General features: G+C 36.5%; 1 protein-coding gene across 2 annotated transcripts in view; it reads right to left on the minus strand.

Moving 5' to 3' along the window:
* Positions 1 to 13231: 13231 nt before the first annotated feature.
* The window catches only part of RSRC1 (arginine and serine rich coiled-coil 1), a 412093-nt gene continuing 402710 nt past the window's right edge, over positions 13232 to 22614 (minus strand). For both annotated transcript variants that reach the window (XM_076004375.1, XM_012739769.3), the window contains exons 8-10: positions 21275 to 21381; positions 15196 to 15348; positions 13232 to 14566 (exon numbers count right to left, since the gene is read on the minus strand). In XM_076004375.1, coding sequence (XP_075860490.1) covers positions 14474 to 14566; positions 15196 to 15348; positions 21275 to 21381 — 353 coding nt within the window. In that variant the 3' untranslated portion in view covers positions 13232 to 14473. The remainder of the gene's footprint in view (positions 14567 to 15195; positions 15349 to 21274; positions 21382 to 22614) is intronic.

Consider the following 22614-nt stretch of genomic DNA (forward strand, 5'->3'; position numbering starts at 1 on the left):
AGGCTGCTGTGACTATGCTTGTTCATTTCTTGATTAGTTCTAAAAATCAACTTAACATTTTTGTGATACTTCATTTTGTAGAATGAGCTCCAGCTCTAATACAAGAGGTGCTAGATCACCATTATATTTTGTGGCTGAGTATAACTCCATGGTATACATATAGCACATTTTATTAATCCACACATGTATTGATGGGCTGGGAGTGGGGAGGAGGGGATGGGTATATTCACACCTAATGGGTGCAGTGAGCACCGTCTCAGGGATGGACATGCTTGAAGCTCTGACTAGGGTGGGGCAAAGGCAATAAATGTAACCTAGACATCTGTACCCCTGTAATATGCTGAAATAACAAAACAAAAACAAAAATCAACTTAACATTTAGCTATTCTTGAATCTTTATCATCTTTGAGATTTTCTACAGAGAATAATTTCATAAGGAGGATTTTTCTTCTGGGTCAACACTTTGACATTTGCTATTCTCTTTTTTGTGTACAGAAGAAGCACTTTGTTGCTTCTTTTAAAATGAAAAATCTTAGAGTTATAGAGGCTAAAACAAGTTGAATAGTAGAAAGTACTCCTCAGGAAATACTGTTGAGGTCATCTGTTCTCAGGAATGGTTTAATGTGGCTGTCTAAAGTGTTATTTTTAGAGTTACTTTTAAAGCCTTGATAAGATTTGGAGAGAGTTCAAGCTGTGTGTAAAGGCCCCACTGCCAAGGCAATCTAAGTCTGCACAAGGGACAAGGGAATTATTTTGGAAAATATTAAGGACCTAGAAAGCTTTCATCCCTTTGTCATATGCTTCAATACCTTTAATATTTGAACTGGTAGAAATAATCTTAAAAGAATTGTTTTTATTTCCAGAAGCTGGCAAAGATACAATTGTCATTACAAGGCCAATGCAAGTTTTAACACTATTTTTGATATATATTTTGGGGTCACAAGATAAAAAGGAAACAGAGAGTTAAGAATGAGTGGCTCCAAGCTGATTTCCTACAAATTCATATTACTATCTCCATCAGACCTAGAAATCTCTGGGGACACAGCCTCTGGCCAGGCTCATACTGCTCAACGGCACTGGCAGCCTGTTGGGAGAAACGAAGGTGGCTGAGGCCTGAGGTTGCTGGTGGGCAGGAGAATGCTGTGGTCTAGTATGTGTTAATAATAAAAGCTAAACCTATGTAGTAGGCACATTGATTCACAGAAGTTCCATTCCTATTTTACAGATGCTAACATGGCTTTAGAGAGTTAAGTAATTTGCCTAAGTCTATATTGCTGGGAAGTAGCAGAGTTGGTATTGGAGCCCTGGCTGTTTAGCTGTAGAATCTTGGCTCTAACCCAGTACACTGGTTGGCCCCACCAGTATATGCTTTGTTGGCCCCACTGCCTAATACATACAGAACTGGCTGTCTTCTCCACCTCCAGTTGAAGGTGGGGCTTTACCTAGGGCTGAGTCAAGAATGCAAGCACCAATGGGGACTAGGCAAGTAAAAATGTTAGGGAAGTGGGCTCGGTAAGATAACAAGAATAAAAATTAATAATAATCAAAATAACACCAACTAGCATTTACTGGGTTAGTACTGTGTGCTATGCAATGCTCTAAGTGCTTTACAAATTTTAACTCCCTTAATCCCCCAAATAATCTAACGAGATAAACACTATGATTGTGTCCATTTTACACAAGAGGAAACTAAAGTTCAGAGAAGAGGCACCATTTGTTCAAGGTTACACAGCCAGCCAGAGAAGCCCCACTCTTATCCCCGTGCTGGGTAGCCTTGGGGACTTGGAGTGGTGGGCACCGCGGGTGCTGCAGGGGGCTAGACTGCAGCAAAGGGAGTGCTGCTGCTCAGCTCCAGATGACCGCCCTGCAGAAATGCATGCCTACTGATAATATGGACATTTACATGAAATCTCCTAAGTTTTCTAAGTTCACGATTAATTAAAAACAAAATACCTGAGCAGGCCAAACAAAACAAATCTCTGGTCTGAATCTGCCCCACAGGCTACAAGCCTTAGATCTAGTTACTTAGAGTGTGAGTTTTCATGGCATGAAAGAGACACATGAGCCGAGTGACATCCATATATTATCGTCTGAGTGTAACTCAAAACTATGTGATGGCAGGTTTCGTGTTGTGAAAACTCAGAAACGAAGCGCCCTGACTCCCAGCAGTAGGCCTTTGTGAGTGGACACCACTTACTAACCACATCACTGAAGGTTCATCTTTTAAAAGTTCAGGGCCATGAGGCAGTAGTTTTATTTCTGCAGGATATTTAGATTACAGACTAATTTTCCATCTGGGCTGCAAAAGTTTAGCACATGTTTATCAAGTTCTGGGTATTATATTACCTTTTAATTCTCTTTAGTCAGTCTTAAAGCAGATCGAAATCCTCTTGGCCTCTGCTCTAAAATGCTCATCTTTCAATTTTTTATTTATTGAAGACAGTCCTCCCTGTATAGCTTTGGCAAAAATAGACTCTAATAATGCATGCAATAAAATATCAAAAGCCCCATGTATCTGTGTAAAAACAATCTGTTAAACTCAATGTGATTGGTTGCTTCTAAGATTTTTTTTTCTCTTAATGTTAGTCATTTGTTTACATATTACTTGTTTTATCACCAGGCAGCCAGGGGAGTCATAGGTGTTAAACAAAAAGCTTATTAGGCAACATTTTTAGGGAATTATTTCTCTGGCCTTATTTTTTCCCCTCCAAACCTTTATATTTGTACTGAACATGTACTCCAGGTTCTTAGGAAAAGGAATGTTTACGTGTTTTTTAGTTTCTTAGGGCTGGGGTAAAAGAGTACCATAACCTGGTGGCCTAAAACAACACAAATTTATTTTTTCACAGTTCTGAAGGTTAAAAGTGTGTCATCAAGCTATATGCTCCCTCGGAAGGGTGTAGGGAAGAATCTTTCTTTGTCTCTTCCTAGCTTCTCATGGCTGCTGACAGTTCTCGGTGTTCCTTGATTTGCCCCTCTATCACTCCAATTTCTGCCTTCATCATCACGTGGCCTTCTCCCCCATGTATCTCTGAATACAAATCTCCTTCTCCTTATAAAGACACCAGTCATTCTGACCCAGTATGACCTCATTTAAACTTGATCACATCTGCAAAGATACTATTTCCAAATAAGTTCACATTCAACAGTTTACAGGTGGACGTGCATTTTGGGAGAGGGCACTATTTAACCCAGTAACTCATTCAAAAATCATCAGAATAGGCACAGAACAAAATTCTCAAAGTTAATCATTATATAAGACTTGAAATATGATCCAAAAATCAGCTGGAAAACTTGAAAGTATGACTTCACTGAACTTTACAGTATGCATTTCGGATATTAACCTCATTCCTTTTAACGTTTTACCTTTACGACTCTCATTCTTTCTTTTTTTGCATATTCTCCATTGACTTGCTGAACTTTTTATTTTATCTGGTCACATTTTATTAATTTTGATAAAACACCTGATGCTTTTCTGGAACAAAGACTAGCAGGAATAAATAAATAAAATAGTAAAATAACCGCTGTTAATTTGATGGCAATGTTGAGATATGGGCCTCCTTTTGAGAACAAATTCATTATGAGATGCTTGCTAACATGATAAAGTGCCAGTGTAGATCTCAGAGTGATGTCTCTAATTGCCCAGACCTTTTTACATTAGGTACCTGCATAAGTTATAACTCTTTTGTGAAGATAAAAAGGCTTCTGCAAGAAATTGCCCCAGTGCTATAAGGGCTGTCAGACTGGAGGGCATCTCAAATGAGATTAATGATTTCTGCCTTAATATAAGAAGATTTAGCATAACCAAGATTATGGATTCTACAGAAACCTGCCAGCACTCATTTATTTTGAATAAATATTATTTTTAATTAAAGTCCTAAGGTAGGTTATTCCTGAAATAATGAGATCTACAGTGATTTCCTTTGGGAATTAATTTTCTTTCTTAATTCTCTGCCATTTTCATGATCATGGCTCATTCAATCTTACTCATGGCAGTCAGCTTTGTAGGACATGCCGATTTCCAGCTAAAGGCACTAAATAACCCTGTATTTGTTTTTCATGGCACTCTCATTTTCTAATTATATTTATTATTAAATCCAAATACTCTTAGAGGTATGTCTGTCCATAGCATAAGGAAATCACTCATAAGAGAATAAAGTAAATTCATCTGAGAAGCAAAATGAGAGGGAACATAAAATCAGAAAATTATAGTATTGCTATTTGTAACTATTTTTTCTTAGTCCTGCTTTTTTGCTAGACATTGTGCTAAGTGTTTTATACACATCAACTCTAATCCACATGGGAGTTCTGCATGATAGAAATCACTGCTCCTGTTTACTAGATCGGGAAATGGAGGCTCAGGAGGTAACTTGCCAAAATTGATGGATTTTTTGTTTTTGAGACAGTATCTCGCTTTGTTGCCTGGGCTAGAGTGCAGTGACGTCATCACAGTTCACTGCACTTCAAACTTCTGGGATCAAGCGATTCTCTTGCCCCAGCCTCCCAAGCAGCTAGGACCACAGCCTTGCACCAACAAACCCAGCTAATTTTTCAATTTTTTTTTTTTTTTTTTTTTGTAGAGGGGGGAATCTCACTGTATTGTTCAGGCTGATTTTGAACTCCTGGCCTCAAGTGATCCTCCCACCTCAGCCTCCCAGAGTGCTAAGATCATAGATGTGAGCCACTGAACCTGGCCTCAAAATTGTGGTTTAACTCAATAGTTCACATTCATAGCACCATGCCATGCAGCCTCCCTACTAATCACTCAGCTTTAAGCATACCTTCAAATAAGCATCAATATTTATTAGTATGTAGTTCAACCAGATTTTCAATGACTCAATAGAGTTGGTGTTTTGCTTACAGTTGCTGTGTAGCAAACCACCCCAAAACTTTGTTGTATAAAAGAGCCATTTTATTATGCTCACGGATTCTGTGGGTAAGAAATCTAGACAGGGAAGCGAAGATGGATTATCTCTAGGGCCCCAGCTGGGAAGACTGTGTGGCTAGAGGAGTCTTCACTCGCATGTCTGGTGGTTGATGCTGGTTGTTGGCTAGGAATTCAGCTGCAACTGTTAGCCAGAACTCCAACATGTGGACATTGCATAGTGCTTGGGTTTTCTCACAATGTGGCAGCCCCAAGGTAGTTGGTCATCTTATATGGCAATTCAGGGCTCCAGGGGTGAGTATCCCAAGAGAATTAGGCATAAGCCTTTCCTGAACTAGCTTGGGAAATTATGCTGTGCCACTTCCAATGAATTCTGTTGGTATGAGCAAGTCACTGAGATTGATCTAGATTCAAGTAAGGGGATATAGACCCCCACCTCTCAAAGGAAAAAGAATTTGCAGACAGGTTTTAAAGTCATCACAGAGGATAACAAATATTCTACTAAACATTTTTACTTGTGGCTTAATGTTGGAGTTGGGGTTCTCATCTATCTCACTTTTTGGACCCACTTTCTGTCTAGCTGCTTCCTGATGATCCATTTGGTTCCCAGAAATATAAACAAGAGGATGCTCCAGGCAAATGTTTCTCTGTTACTAGCTGAGGTTTCTGCCCCTAATTTCTAGCTCATCTGCTAGATTGATAAGTTGGCCAGGGAAGAGCAGAAGCATCAGCAGACCCTTTTCAACCTTTTCTCCCAAGAACAGAGAGAGCCAGACTGCGCTTCTCATTTCCCTTCAGGGGTGAGGAACCTGCAGCCTGGTGGCCATATGTGGCCTTCTGGATCCTTGAGTGTGGCCTTTTTACTGAATTCAAACTTCACAGAAAAAAATCCTTTTAATAAAGAGATTTGTTCTGTGCAGTTTGGATTCGGTCGAGGAGCCACACTTGGGGACATGGAGCGCTGCATGGGGCCTTGAGGCTGCCGGTCCCCCACCGGCTCTTCAGGACCAAGCGCAGGCTGAAAAAATTCAGATTTATTGCTTCATTTACATGAGTTCATGCACCTGCTTAATTCAATCCTTAGTAAATTAAAAATTTTGTTGACAGGAAGACCCTGCTGGTGGAAAAAGAAATCATAGATCAAAGATTGGTTGGTAAATGTAGAATTAGAATGGAATTAAGCATTTTCCATGTGTTAAGACTATAAGATGTATAAAAGGGTCTTTTTTTTTTCTTTAAAGGAAGAAATACTTAGTTGCGTAAAGACAAAGAAACTACTCAAATTGGAAAGGAGGTGATCAGGTACCAGAGTTAAATCGATGATTTGTTGCCTCCTTTCCCCTGGACCCTCACCTCGAGAGATCGTACCATTATGACATGAAGTCAAGCTGAAACATTCATGCCAGATTTCTCTAAATGGGACACACTTTGCTTCAGAGAACTACTCTTAACTGACTTACAGTGGCCTGGAATAGAGAGCTGAGGCGCAATGGTAATTAGGACTTATCAGGGTCTAAATGTCACTTACTCCATGTTTGAAATGTTTGTACATAAAACCATTGCTGTTACTGCTTAAGATAACTTCATGAAAAGGGTGCTTGTTTAGTAGCCTTAGAACTGAGAAACGGATTATGCCACCCAGCAGTATTCCATGAGGTAACGATATTTGAATGGGTAGATGTGCTATGTAGCTAGGTTCTTTTTCAGGATTTTACTATTTTTTAAGGAAATATTTTCTTATGATTCATAATTATCAAGATATTTTCTGCTATGGATGAACTGAAATACTAGATTTCCAAATCTCTCATACAATAGGAGAGCAGTTAGTTGATTAAGTTCTAGTCCATGAAGTGTAAATTTACAAGTCTCCTTTAATTTTAACTTCTGAATCTCCTTAAAAGGGAGGGAGTGCATCCTTCATGCTGCCTGGAATGCGGGCAGAATGGCAAGAGCTTCAGCAGCTATCTTGAACCACATGGTGAAAGGTACCTACGGAGAACTGTTTAACAAGAGCCAGGGTCCCTAACATATGGAACCACCATATCTACCTTTAAATGGTTTTCACTTGAGTGAGAAATAAATGTTTTTCTTATTTAAGTCACTGTTTGTTGCTGTTGTGTTATTGTTTATGAAAGCAAAGCTAATCGATGTACTTAATTGAACCTAAGTGACACACTGCTCTCGAAGATAATTTAATCAGCTTCGGTCCCAGCAGGAGACAGATGACACACTCTAAGTTAATGAAGTCATTATATACAGATGTGGGCAGGGTTAAGGGGTCAGTTAGGGAGTAGTACCTACAGAAAACTGTTTCAGCCCCTACGTCTGAAGAGGCATGATGCGGGAGTTGTTAATATAAGTGAGATACAGTGAGAGCTGTATCCTCGAGAGGGGCTAGACTACAAGAGTAGCCTTTGGAAAGCAGCCACACAAACATGCCCAGCAGAGGCACAGATACCCAATTCTCTCTTCTCCTTTCCTTTGATTTCCTGTTACTGCCTCCTATCTGCTGAACCCACCCAGAAGCCAGAGGAAGGGAAACTGGGCCCACCCAGAAGCCAGAGGGCAAGGGAAACTGGGCAGGGTAGTGTGTAAGGGTCAGCCTCCTGGGACACTGCAGGGAAAAGAAGAGTGAAGAGTGATTCTGAAAGGAAGATGGGGAGTCCGAGCATACATACAATTTATCCTAATTACAAAATGACTTTTTTGTTCTTAAGTGGTTTAAAGAGGAGATTTCATTTGCATGAAATCATCCAATTTGAAAATTTGTTGTTGTTCATTTATTGTTTACTAGTTTAAATGTGAAGGTGCATACCCTATGGTCCAGCAATTCCATATTTAGGAATCTAGGCAGCCATTAAAAAGAATGAGGAAAAACGTAAATGCAGAACAATAATTTTCTCCTGGTTCCCGATATGTTTTCATGGTCTAAAAAGCAAGCCTGTGTGTAAATATCTTGATACAGTTATATTTATTTAGGCACAGTGCAAAGTTGGGAAGAATTGTTCGGAATGGTCACCCTGCCAGGAGAGATGCAAGCAGCCGCAGGAGGAGCAGACTGTGTTTACATTCCAGAGCTGGTTGTGTAGGGATGACTTTCCTTTCCTTTTGTGTTTTTTAGTATTTTTCAGTTAAACAAAATCCGAATCACAAAAAATGTGGACGATATCACTTAAGAAAAAGCTTAATTCAGGATATAACTTTCATTTTATGTACCCTTTTACCTGGCTGTTTCCTCTATCTATATAAGGCTAGCAAATAAGCAGATTTAATAAATTATATGTGGACATTTGCTGGTTGGAATACTTGTTATATAATTTTTAGAAAACATATATAAATGAATATTGAGAAAATTATGAAGTACTTAGCAGAATGATAATTAGGTTAGTAAAATGGTGGCCAATCACATTTCATTTACAAATTCCATATTTAAACTGGAATCCAATACTTAAATCCCCATTGATGACATTTAAACTTTAGATTGCTTGTTTTTTTTTTAATCTCTTAATGTAAAAATATATTTCAAATTTATGCTACCTTTGTTAGTAAACACAGATTGCTGCCATAGATTGTGGTAATTCCAAAATAGATTTTTGAAAAAATAAGAGAAAAAGCATTATATTTTTATAACTCTTACTTTTGAAGATCTCTAAGGTCTGTGTAAGTACCTTTCCAAAGGAGTTAGAAATTAATAGAACAGTGTCTCCTGGAAATCACACTGCGCAATTATTATAGCAAGATAAAAATATTTAAAAATTGGAACTTCAAGTTAAAGATCCCAAATAGAAACTGAGTCTTTGGCATTTTCTAGGCTGTGGTGAACCATAACCTATTTGCTAATCACTTGTTTTCTTCTCTTATTGTTACTTATAAAGAAGGCACATTAAAATTCTCTGAGCACCTTTGCTGAAAATGAGTCACATGACCTTCAAAACACAAGTGTGGTTGCAGGAGCACAAGTATTAAGGTGAAAATGAATTTCTTCTTGAAGGTTCAAGTGTTTTTGATGGAGCAGCTATTAAGTAACAGAGGGCTTGGGGTGCTAACTTATGCTCTATGCTAGGTAGATACAAAATTTCTTTTATAAGATATTTCAAACATGAAGAAAAATATATTTATCAGAGATTATGATTTTGGATGACCTCCTATCTTTACCTCACATAATTAGACTGCAGCTGATTCAAATACATAGCATTTTGAGGAAAATCATTTTTTCAAATTGCTAATAAACTAGTCATCATATTACTTACCTTCTCCACGTTAATTAAACTTACTATAGCAGAAAAAGGAAAGAGAAAATGTACAAGATGGCTAAATAAATGATCTAGTTGTAGAACTAGTTTTAAAAATCTACCCAATCTGTAATATGGTCATTCAATCCATTGTACTGGTATTTGGAAAACATTTATTTCTCAATTGTTTTTCAATTCCATTTTAGGTTTATATTAATAACATAATTTTCATGGAACATATATAGGCAATAGACTGCAGCCTTGGATTTTACTCAAGACATGGGATTTTAGCAGTTCATTTTTTAAAAGATTATAAAGGAAACCTGTACTATATTAAGTTTTTTATACTGTGAGACATAAGCCTGAGGAACATGTTACAAGATGCTCGGAAGAGAGGGTCAGCTCAGTTCATCACTCTTTGAGAACTGTAGCAGGATCATTTTGCCAGTTCTTCTCCAGACCTAAAAATAAAACGGTTACATTGTTGAGTTTAAAGTGTTGTCTTACCATATTGGTAGCTTTTATTTTTGAAAACTGACCTATAGTTTTGGAAGGAGAGCAATCATAGGAGCTAGTTGGTGGACTTTCAATGACCACATCTACATCATTTGAAATATTTATACAATGAAAAAATTAGACTAGAAAAAAAGTCTGGGCAATGTAACATTAATAAAATCCCTGCTCAAACTCTAGCCCCACTGTTGTTAGTCCCTAATGCAACAGAGAAGGCACCACACACTCTGTACTTCCCCATGACAACCAAGGCCTCTGTCAGCTGAGACATTTGGGGATATAAATCAGATAAACCAAACTAATTTGGTTATAAAATTTATTTATTTATTTTTGTACGGGCTCCAAATAGCTTGAGCAATTTAAATAACAAGGCTGCTAAATAGATTTACCATTAGAGATGAGCAAATCAATTCTTCCTCATTAAAAAATATTTATTGAGAACTTCTCTGTGTCAGGCAATGGGCCAGATTCTGGGGATACAATGATAGCAAAAATAACTTGGAAATACATTATGGCTTCATTTTCTTTGATTTAGAAAAAACTCCACCAAATAGAGCTGAATATATTAATTAATGTCCATCCCTATGATGAAAAGTTATGATTATGGAATTTACTAAGTGTTCGTTCTTTCTTATATCCATTTTTATTCCTGTTGTACTATAAAGACTCAGGTTTTTTCTTATCAAGAGGACTAACTTTTCCATTATTCTATAATGGAGTTCCAAACAGTGAGGCTTACAGGATGGCATTTAAAGGTCATCCAGATCCAAGCATTGTAGCAGTAGAGTATAATGGTCAAGAGCTGGTTTAAAATCTCTTGTAATATTCACATGGGATTTTGGGTAAGGGAAAGAAGGAAAGGAAGAAATAACATGGCTGTAAACATTGCAGATCAACTCATCCACAGTTTAGTGGCCAAAAATGTCCTGTCTTGCTTCATTTATAGTTTTTGTTACTATTTTATTTGCTCACTTAAAGATTTTCACTTAATGGCCAAACCAAAGGAAAATTGGGGAAGGGACCTAATCACAGGTAAATGGATTGCATTCTTTAGTTCCAAAACAATGCTTCTCATAATAGCACAGAGTAGAAAAACAAAGAGCACCAGGGAACACACAGCGGTCCACTTGGCTGTGCAAGCCCTTACTGGCAGATGTACTTCTTTCTTAGAGGCATCAAAAGTCTCTTTTTGGCTATCACTGCAGAACCTCATGTCATCTTGGTTGACAAGTGGCACTAATGCAGAATTGTTAAAGCCTGTGGCCAAATGAAGACTTGTCTTATTCAGGTGATTTTCCGCCAAAAGAAAAAAATGGTCAGAGAGAGTCAGAGGATTACCAGGAACCTAAAACTTTGCCTGGACTTTTGATATGATTGAATGAGCAGGGTCACTTGGGTCTTTATGAGGGGGACTCTGTTCTTAGGTTGGAATTGTAGCAGTTGCAGCCTTCTAGAGTAGTTAACAGAACATGCAAATGGATGACTTTGAATTCCTATGGCTCCGGTTGCCTTCTTCAAGTCTTAGTTCAGTTGTGATTTCTTCCATGAAGCCTACCTTAATTTTCTAACTCAGAGTAATTTCTCTGATCTTTTGTAACCAACTCCTCTCCTATGCCACTAAGTATTATATCTCCTACATCATTTACATGTCTGGGCTTTATAACAGCCTCTTGAGGGCAGAATCCCCATTGGATTCACCTGTGGATTCCCCAAGTGTGCCCAGCATGAACTAGGACATAGGGGTCCTCAAACTACGGCCTGCCGAGGACATTTATCCAGCCCGATGGGTGTTTTTGTCACCGCTGCCTGTCCTGCTTAGCAGCCGACTCGTCCCAGGCCCACAGTGCGCATGTGTGGAAAGTGCACCGCACTCTCCAACAGCCCTTCAACGGTATGAGGGACAGTGAACTGGCCCCTGTTTAAAAAGTTTGAGGACCCCTGTTAACACAATGTTAATGAATAAATGGGTAAATATGAATGTGCAGAAGACCCGAGACTCCTCAAGTTAGTAGACAGTAGTCACTAACCACAGAGCAAGTAAGGTTTCTTACAGTGTTGGCAGATCAGGGGAGGCTGAGGACAAAGCTGGGATGGGGACTACTGACCTTGACAGTTCAAGAACACACATAAGAAAAACTGGAGTGTGGCTTTTCAGATCATTACTTATGCAACTATTGGTTCCGTATTTCATTGTCTATTGTGTCAAAATGTTCCCTTCGCATAAAGAGTATGGTTTTCTATGAAGGGCTTTCTTTTATGTCATTTTAATGAAAAATCAAAGCAAGGAGGTCTGCTATTAGTATCCTCATTTCGCATGCTGGGATACCGAAGCAAAGTAGGTGAATAACTCAGTGTTCTGTCCTCAGATCTTTAGGTATCTGCCTCTTCATAACTAGGGAGTGCCAGAAACAGTAGTTTTATTTCATTTTCCCTGAGAATGCTTCAGTAGTCAGAAATGAAAATCTAACTTGTATTATTAGTATCCATCATTTTGTAACAAGTCAATGTTTCAAAAAACACTTAAGGTCTCATGTAAGTCCAAATTATTATCATTAATCAAGTGACATGAAAGGGATTGTTCTGTTTTATATATCCTCATTATATGAGGATATTAAAGAAGACCAGGATGCATCACCTAGCTTGAGTTTGGCAATATGTTTGATAGTATTCTGTGAAGTCTTTCTCATTAAATTTGATTTGGCTTGCCTGGTAATATTGTGGTCTTTGATAGGAATGCAGGTAAACAAAGTTAATAATATATCAGAGCGAATCATGTTGAAAATCAGGAAGGAGGGAAGTAGTCATTGAGTTCCTGCAGGGATCATAGCTTAGTTCATTTAAAAAAACTTGATTTTCTATTCTTTACGAAAAATTTAGCTAGCTGTAAAATACAAATATATTGCAGTTCAAGCTTCTGTATTTGGGGTACCTGCAGCAGAGGAACACTGGTTTTAAATATAATTAAAGCAGCCCATATTTTCATTTTTTCTTTTCTTTTTTTTTTTTTTTTTTTTTTTTGAGACAGAGTCTCACTCTGTTGCTCAGGCTAGAATGCTGTGGCATCAGCCTAGCTCACAGCAACCTCAAACTCCTGGGCTCAAGCAATTCTCCTGCCTCAGCCTCCCGAGCAGCTGGGACTTCAGGCATGCACCACCATGTCCAGCTCATTTTTTCTATATGTTTTTAGTTGTCCAGCTAATTTCTTTCTATTTTTTTTTATTATTATTTTTAGTAGAGACGGTGTCTTGCTCTTGCATAGGCTGGTCTCAAACTCCTGAGCTCAAGTGATCCTCCAGCCTCAGCCTCCCAGAGTGCTAGGATTACAGGCGTGACCCATTGCGCCTGGCCTTCGCTTTTTCGAAGACAAGGAAGATCAAGCATATGGAGAAAACTACCTAGCCCAGATTCTCTGGATAATCAAGAGTGGCCCAAATGACAACCCATATTCTTGCCCAGACTACTAAAATATACTTTCTAAGAGGTGACAGTATTTTTATAGTTTATAAGTTATGCAAAGAATGAAATACAACATATTTCAGAAACAATAATTCCTTTAAAGTCACTAAAATTTGGTATATCTGTATTAAAAACCACACAGATCTGAGTTAATATTGGGCACTTTTATTTATAGCTAAAAAAAAACCATTAGCATCTATTTGAAACAGGAAAACATGTATGTATAAAAACAAATATTTCATCATCAGTCTTTTTTTCCAGAACATCTGCAATTGAGTGTAAATTCTTTATATTTTTCATTTTCAACAGTGGTTAGAATTTTAGCTGTTGCAGAAATATAAAAGAGATGACATTAAAATGACCCATATGTTGCTAATCCTGTCTTAAGGACTTTTCATGCTTATCTTGTGTTCTGAGCTACAATCTTCATAGAAAGTATAATAAATTAGAGTGAGACTGGACAACAGAATAAAATAGCAAAGGGAAATATTCATATCAGCTGTTAAAAACTAGTTTTATAAAGCAAGGCCTAAAAGTCCTTATCTCTGACATGTCCAGGATGGAATGCATAGTTGATTTGCCATTTAGCTACTAGAGCAAGATATTCTACAATGGTAGATAGCCCTATCAAAACAACAATTAGCTGGCTTTCTCCACAGGGAATAGTAGTTGGTTAAGCAAGACTGAAGCTGGGGTTCTTACCACTTTCCTCAGAAATGATTTCCCCATCATGGGTATTTGGCCAACTAGTTAGACCTAGCATGAACATGTGATTTTAAAAGAATGAGATGGGATTTGCTAACATGTTTCAAAGGAGCAACCATCCCAGTGGAAGCCCGTCTCAATTTATTTAGGTTCCAAGAAATTTTTTCAATAAACATATTATTCCTTTAAGTTTAACATGCACATTCTGCTTAGACTGTTTAGGGTGCTTTTCATTGTGCCTAAAAATTTGCAGTAAGGTGAAATAAAAGATTTAAAAATGGTTTCATAATTCATGGAAAATGAAATCTCATATTTATAACATATAATTTGATTCTTACATATGCATGATTACTCAAAATTGTGTCTTTAAATGACAACATGACATTTTTTAAATTGTACTAAGAACCACTACTGTGTACCACTTATTTTAAGACTGACTTTTTAATGATTAGCTTTATTAACAGTATAACATTTCCATGCATTCTTAAATTTTACACTAGTTTTATTTATAATATACGATTTAGTTCAAATCAACAAATATTCAAGCCTATATGGGAGAAGAATGAAATGAGATTACCTTCTAATACAATAACTAAATCCTTTTTATGAGTAAAAAGTTAATATTGGGATTTAAAAACTTAAATTTCCAATGTTACTGTCAATTTAACAACATGTGTATTTCTTAGGCTACAGGACTGCCCATTAGTCTTTCTTGTCGGAGCGCAATTAACCTCTTGAACCACTTTTCTTCAGCATCAGCTTTCTCAACAAATAACTGAAATAAGAAAAGAAAAAGGACAAATGTTATTGCCTGCTGTTCACTTGCATCTGACCTAATATCATACAAATTACCTTTTTAGAATGCATCTCTGAATACAAGATTTGGATAACATTTAACTTTTGATGTCTTCTTGATTAAAGACCTTCTATTTGGAATTAATAATGCTTAGAAAAGTCTTAGAGTAAAAAGGCTAGCTAGCATCAGCACAGTTTTGCACCTTGTATTTGTGTGAAGTTAATTTCCCACAACTTTTCTGAGACAGTGGAATTACACCATTTCACAGAAGACAGCAAAATATGATGTGAGTGACATGCTCACAGTCAATGAACAAACTAGAGCTAAGCCAGAATTAGAACTTTTAGTCCCAGAATTTTTAAAAATCTCTTCTCTTTGCCTATTTTTCTTAACCATAGAAAGAATACTTCTAAAAGTCAGGCAACATGAGTTGTACCATATTGGATTCAAATATATGTAACAGGGCCGGCTGCCTATTTTTGGCAAGTAGGAACATATGAAGCCATTTCCTCCAAGGTCTTCTTGGTGTCAGCACAAAAGGGCAAAAGTTTGAATTAATTTCAGTTAACTAGACTTCAACTGATATTCTTAAGGTTTAAGGATCTTACATTTGGATGGGCCAGAGAATTGTCATCTTGGTACTTGATAGCAGTAGGGATGCTGCTCGCATCTATTTCTTTCTCAATACTGGGTGAATCAGCAACTGCTGTTGCTGGTCCTGATGTTGAGATTGCATGTTTTACTTCAGTAGGTTCCACTGACTGAAAGATACAATACATACTAGAATTTTGCTGTAACAATATTTCTGACTTTGAATAATAATTGTTTAGTTTCCTTTGAGATGATAGCCATCTCAAAAAGAAGCTTCAATATTGAATGACAATTATTTCTACAACAAACAAATACAAAAATGTTGGGATATGTTTATCATTTCTTATGTTCAACACATTTTTCTTAGGAAATTGGTGCTTATGAGTCTATACTATTGAAATATATAAATATATTTCATATATCTAAATTCTATTAATCAAAATAAGCTTGCAACAAATCTCTAACAGTTAGTTGGTCTCTTTAGGCATAAAAAATAAATTCAAAGGTTATCTTATTTTTTTTTTTTTTAAAATAGTAGCCTTACTGAGATAGAATTCACATACCATACAATTTATCCATTTAAAAAATATAATTAAATAGCTTTTAGCATAGCCACAGAGTTGTGAAACTATTACCAGAACCAACTTTAGAGCATTTTTATCATCTTCCCCAAAACTCTCTACCCATTAGCAATCACTCCCCATTTCTCCCAACCTTCCTAGGCAACCACTAATCTACTTTCTGTATGGATTTGCCTATTCTGGACATTTCATACAAAAGGAATTGTACAATATGTGGTCTTTTATGATTGATTCTTTTACTTAGCATAATGTTTTTAATGGTCATCCAGGTTGTAGTATGTATCATTACTTCATAGTCTTTATTTCCAAATAATGTTCAATTATATGATATTTACCACATTTTATTTATCCATTCATCAGTTGATGGATTCAAAGGTTATCTTTTAAGGTTACTTAAAATATTTAAAAGATAAAAGTTTGAAAAAAAGGTATGTCATATTTTTGGCAAAACCAAACCAAAACAAAACAAAAACTCTAGGATTTTGTATACCATCTTGCAAACTGTAGACACTAAATTTTCCCCACATTTACTGAATATTCACCATATGCCATGTACCATACTAAGTGTTGGCGATCAAAGACTAATAAATCATTATAGCTGCCTTGAAGGCTCCTTAATCAGTAAAACTTATTTAGTGCTTACTCAGGTAAATTTCAATATCTTCTTCCCTGAGAAAGAAGGCGGCAAGGGAAGTGACTGATTAGCAGCAAGGTTGCAGGGATGATATAAAATGGATTACATAAGATGCTGAAATTAAAAGGTAAAATAATAAAAAAAAGATGAATGGGAGATTAATTCTACTATGTAGTCTTTTTGCATGGTTATTCATTCTATACCTATTGTTTTTCAATTTCTATTTTCTTTTGACTTATTTACTTCTGAATATCCACCTCTCTGAATGAAGAACAAAACAGATATAATTGGAAAAAATGTCTAGAGAATAAGATATGTATGAATTAGTTAATCGTTTCTTAGATTAATTTGTTTTAGAATTGGAGATCCACCTATACAACCAGTATTTATTGAACACTACTACTTGCTAAGCACTGGGTACCCAAGGAAGAATAAAACAGATATGGTCCCTGTCCCAACTGGAGATTACATGTTGCTGATGGAAATGAAAGATTATAAGAGAAAAATACCAAAATAAATATATAACCACAAATTGTAGCATGTGACATGAAGGAATACATAAGGTGCTGACATACAGAATGATGGGGATCAGGGAGGGGAAAAGATCAGGGAGGGAAAACATCTACTTTAGATTGGGTGGCTAGGGACAGCATCTCTCAGGAAGTGACATCTATGACCTGAAGAATGAGAAGGAGCTGGGCATGTGAAGAGGAAGAGGAAGAGTGCTTTGGCCAGAGGGGACCATGACTACAAAGATCCTAAGAGAGAAGAGCTTGGTGTGTTTGAAGATCAGAAACAAGGCCAGAGGAGCTGCTACACAGTGAGGGACAGCTGGACATTGCAGCCCAGAACTTGGGTCTTTTTTTTCTTTAACTTAGCTATCCCACCACTCTGCTTGGGTATTATCTCCCACCACCACAGCCTGAAAGTGCTCCCAGGTAGAAAGCCAGGGTAATTGTGGTGCTCACCTTTTGCTTCCCTTCTCTCAAGGATCCCGCACTGCCTCTTGTTCTATACAGTCCTGCACTGCCTATTGTTCTATACTTGAACACAATGCCTCACATACCTTGTCAAATTCTATAGTTGTTTATGGTGGGAAGGCAAATTTGGTACCAGTTATTGTGTGATGGTAGGTGGTGGAAATCTAATTAGTTTTTGAAAAAGATTTTTCTGGCTGCTGTGTGAGTCCTGAACCACAGAAATGCAAAACGAAAAACAGGAAGACCAATCAGTTAGCTACCACAATAGCTAAAGAGTGAGATGACAAAGATGAGGGTGGTGGCCATGGAGAGTTGAGAAGAGACAAATTCTGAGCTATTTCAGAGTTGAAGATGTGAAGATTCACTTTTTTTAAGGCATGTAAAATATTTTATTCAATTAAAAATACTCTAATTTTTAATTTTTATGCTAATAGGAGCTGGTCTGCATCCATAGGAGAGATTTATACTCTTGAAGACAAATGGGCCTTGAAGGCTAGATATCTGGGCAGTCATTATATGTGTTCAGGAATTCTTACAAAGTAAGAGAAATCTATTCTACAAATTATTTTCAAGTGTGGAGATATTTATGAATACCAAATCTTACAATTAATGATGTTAATGTTAATCATAATACTAATTTTTATAGACATTTTAAGACATGTTTATTAAATTCGATTTGGCAGCTTTCTTCTTATATTAGTATTTTGAAGCCAACATTTTTCCCCTCAGGTCTCAAACATTTGTATGTCTCCCACACTGGGCCTAGTAGGCTCATGGTCCTAAGTGATATTCTATTGACCCTTTATAAAACTGAAGACATTTAACAGTAAAGTCCAATATTCTGCATAGGGGAAAGTGGGAAGTATGCTAATCAACGAGGTTGAGGACATGGATTTTTGGTGGCCTACACTGCCTTACAGAGACTGCATGAGCATGTCATTCTGCATATCGCAGCCATACTGTGCTAGGGCTTAGCTAGGAGACTGGCTGTCCACGTTGAACTGCCTCAAAAAGATGCAGGGCGCTATTATTCTCATTGCCAAAATGTGGATCCCACTTCTTCAGGTGACACAGATAGCATTCTATTATATAAACCAAGTAATCTCATTCTGTTTTTATCTACATAGTACATTAATGTTTTCTTTAATGAGTAATTTAAAAATTTGTGGAAAGAACCATTAATTGTTTCTTTAAGTGAAGAAAACTAAGAGATAAACAAAACCTCAACATGGCCACTATCAAACATCTGGCTTTGAGTAGCACTGCCACCTGGTGGTGAGGTTTGGAAAAATTATTCAATACTTTAAAAATGCACTTCCAAGTGTAAGAACAAAAGACCATGTTGCAGAGAGTTATTTACTCTCTGGGTATCTGACAGATACAATAATATTAGGGTTGAATAACTGACACTAAACTTATTTTTGACAACAGTTTTAAAATAAGCTGTATCTTAGTTTCTAAAGTTAATGATATATCAAGGGCTATCAGATTATCCATCTATTCAGACAAGAGAAATGTAATTTCAGAGTCCTAAACTAGTTAAACCAATATGTGTTGCAGGAGATACAGTGTCTAGTATGTCATTGGTAATAGCCACTTTCCTGGTAACAGCTCCCTAGCTTAATTAGCAGAATTAACACAGCTAAAGGAAGACTGTACCAACTGAAGGGGTGACTAGCATGAAAAGGTCTTTTTCAGAGATACGAACTTTATACCAAAGTATGCAGAACTGTACAGGAGAAAAAATTGTTGAAACTAGGGTCATGGTAATTTATTATTCAATCCTTGCTATGTATTAGGGATAATCCATCATATTTCTCCATGATCTGGATGAAATAGTCCTCAAGATAATTTACCTCCCTTTGCTAAGTAATCTCCTGATAAATAATTCAGCTTCTTGGGTATCCTGAATCCTTGCCTTATATTGCAGACACAGACATTTTAGAATATAGAAAGGGATATCACTTTCTAAAGTAATAAACTGTCCTTCTGTTTTATATTTCAGTAGAGTGTGAATTTATTCATTGTTAGTCCATCACTGCTCTTCTGATCATTTCAAAGTGTAGTGACTAATAAAAGTACCGTGTTAGAGGGCTAAAACTTTACACTACTGTACATTCGCCAAGGTAAATGCCATCTCCTGAGGCTTTTTAGCAAACTCTCCTGCTGGCACCACTTCCTACCTTTCAACGCATTCTTTTCTGGAGGAGAGGCATTGAATTAAAAATAAGTTTAAAGAGAAATATTAATAATTAGTACCAAATGGGAAAAAGTTGTTTAAAAGAAAACCCAGTGCATTGACTATGGAGGAAAAAGCATTTCCACAGAAAGAAAGTACTAGTTTATCATAAGAGAGTCCAATGAAAACTGAGAAGCCAGGCTGAATTTCAGAAAGCAAATATTAGGAAAGTGAATTTTAAAATAAGTTACAGTAATTTTTTTTTTATATATATATATATCAGTTGGCCAATTAATTTCTTTCTATTTATAGTAGAGACGGGGTCTCGCTCTTGCTCAGGCTGGTTTTGAACTCCTGACCTTGAGCAATCCGCCCGCCTCAGCCTCCCAGAGAGCTAGGATTACAGGCGTGAGCCACCGCGCCCGGCTAAGTTACAGTAATTCTATTAGGATATATGAATGGCCTTACAATATATGAGTAAGATATTAAATAAAATAGGCCATTGTATTTATCAATGTCCATTTCACAGCTCTCCTTTTTTAGGCTTTGTGGTAGCAAACTATAAATATTCAAAAGAAATCAACGAAATGACAACACAGGGACCATGGATCATCCAAGGCATATCTAATCCTGTGACTGGCATGCAACATATGCTCAATACATTTTTCCTGAATGACTTATTTTTTAAAGTACATGGTAATTGAAATGACTTTTATCTCACTAATAACAAAAGAAGTGCTGATGAAACAATAGACCCATTTTTATCTATTAGCTCAGTAAACATGAAAAAGTCTGATAGGATTTGGTGTTAACTACAGTATGAGGGGTAGACATCTCCTTGCACTTTTGGGTGGAATTTGAATTGGTACAATGTTTTTGGAGGGTGACTTTGGGAACCTGTTAAAATAAACAATGTTAACCTTTAACAAATAACTCCATCTTGAAAATTTTTTAAAGAAGATAATAAACATGTATGTAATATCTCTGAACTTACAACTACTTAAATATCTAATATCAGAGGGGAAAATAAATAAATTACGATACATTCAGCAGGATACATCAGCAGGATATTATATAGCCATAATACATTTACAAATGTACAGTATTTCAGAATAAGTGATAACTATAACCAAGTGTTTGTTATATGAACATTATTAAAGAATATGTGTATTTTCTAGAATGCCTTTTCCTACCCAAGGGATATAATTCCTAAAAGCAGGCCTACTAATAAATGAAAGAATACATGAAATATTCAACAGAAATAAAATGTCAATCAAACCTCCTTTTACTAGAGTTGAATAAGTGATAACCATCTGGGCAAAGAATGGAGATATTAGTTTTATCATTAAAGCTCTTTTCTAACTTTTCTCTAGCAAGTCACTTCAAAAAGTAGATGTATACAATTGATAAGAAAACTGTATATGTTCATGAAATGCATATTATTGTTAAAGAACCATCATGTTGACATCTTACTTTGTCCTCTTGGTAAATTTTAAAATAAAAATGACATCAGAGATATTTTTGCAGTATAATTTTTATTAAATTAAGTTAAATTTAAGGTAATTCTCACTGATTAATTCTCTCTGTCTCTCAATAACATGTCTGACACTCTCTAGCTCTCATCTATGAAGGGCAGCACTTACATTTAAGTAAAATCCATTAATAAGGCATCTCTTCAGTTGGAACCAAAAGTTTATTCATAATTCCTGGATGAAAACTTACCTTTTTGACTTCTTTACTTGATCTGAATGACTGCTGAACAAAAGAATCACTTTCAATAGCTTCAATTTCTTTTACTCTTTTGACTTGTTCTACCAGGGTGGCTTGGTCTAAAAAAGAAAGTATAATGTCAGTGTACTTTGGTGTAGGCCTGTTAACAGCACTATACCTAAACAATGTTCTTTCTTTCTTTGAAGAAATGTTACTACTTATGATATTTAACTGGATGAAAGGACATTATAGAAAAGCTATAACAAGAAACTCCCTCCCCACCAAGATCCACAAATATAACCTTCCTACAAAGTAAGACTCATACCCCAAATATAAAACATTGCTGAGAAGGCACTGGTATAATGATTCCAGCTAATCTGGGCTAATCTGGTGTGAGGCCTCTTTTAAACTTTTATTTTAACAGTTTATTATGAAAATGCATACATTAATAAAAGGAATAAGATCACAGTTGAATCCGCCTGTACCCATCACTCAGCTTCTACAATCATTCACTTTCTATTATTCTTATTATATTCAATCTATCTATCCCTACCTCAATTTTTTTGGGTGGACTTAGAGTATTTAAAAATAAATTCCAGGCTGGATGCAGTGGCTCATGCCTGTAATCCCAGCACTTTGGGCAACTGACGCATGAGGATCACTTGAGGCCAGGAGTTTGAGACCAGCCTGAGCAAAAGTGAGACTTTATCTTTACAAAAAATAGAAAAATTAGCTGGGTGTGGTGGTGCATGCCTATAGTTCCAGCTACCTGGAAGGCTGAGGCAGGAGGACTGCTTGAGGCCATGAGCTTGAGGTTGCAGTGAACTATGGTGATGATGCCACTGCACTCTAGCCTATTGGACACAGTGAGACCCTGTCTCAAAAAAAAAAAACACCAAAAAACCCCGTAAATCCCAGACATCATACTATGTTACCCCTAAGTATATATTTTTGTAGGCATATCTAATAGATAACAATTAGAAAAAAACAACTACAATAGCATTTTCACACCTAAAAATATTATTGATAACTCCTTTCATTTACATAGTCCATGTTTAATTTTCACTGATTGTCTAAAAAAAGTCTGTCTTTCTATAGTTGTTTGTTTGAAAAAGGATCCAAACAAGGTCTACATATTGCTCTTGGTTGATAATTACCTTAAGTCTCTTTCTTATCACTTACAATCCATCACTCTTCTCTTTCACTGCCATTTATTAATTGAGGATCTTGAATCATTTATCCTGTAAATATTTTCACATTCTGGATGCAGAATGTGGATCCTTATGGAGTCATTTAACATGTTCCTCTATCGCCTATATTTTGTGTAAACCAGCAATTAGACCGAGAGGCTT

Source organism: Microcebus murinus, chromosome 1 (assembly GCF_040939455.1).
Source record: "Microcebus murinus isolate Inina chromosome 1, M.murinus_Inina_mat1.0, whole genome shotgun sequence".
Taxonomy (NCBI): domain Eukaryota; kingdom Metazoa; phylum Chordata; class Mammalia; order Primates; family Cheirogaleidae; genus Microcebus; species Microcebus murinus.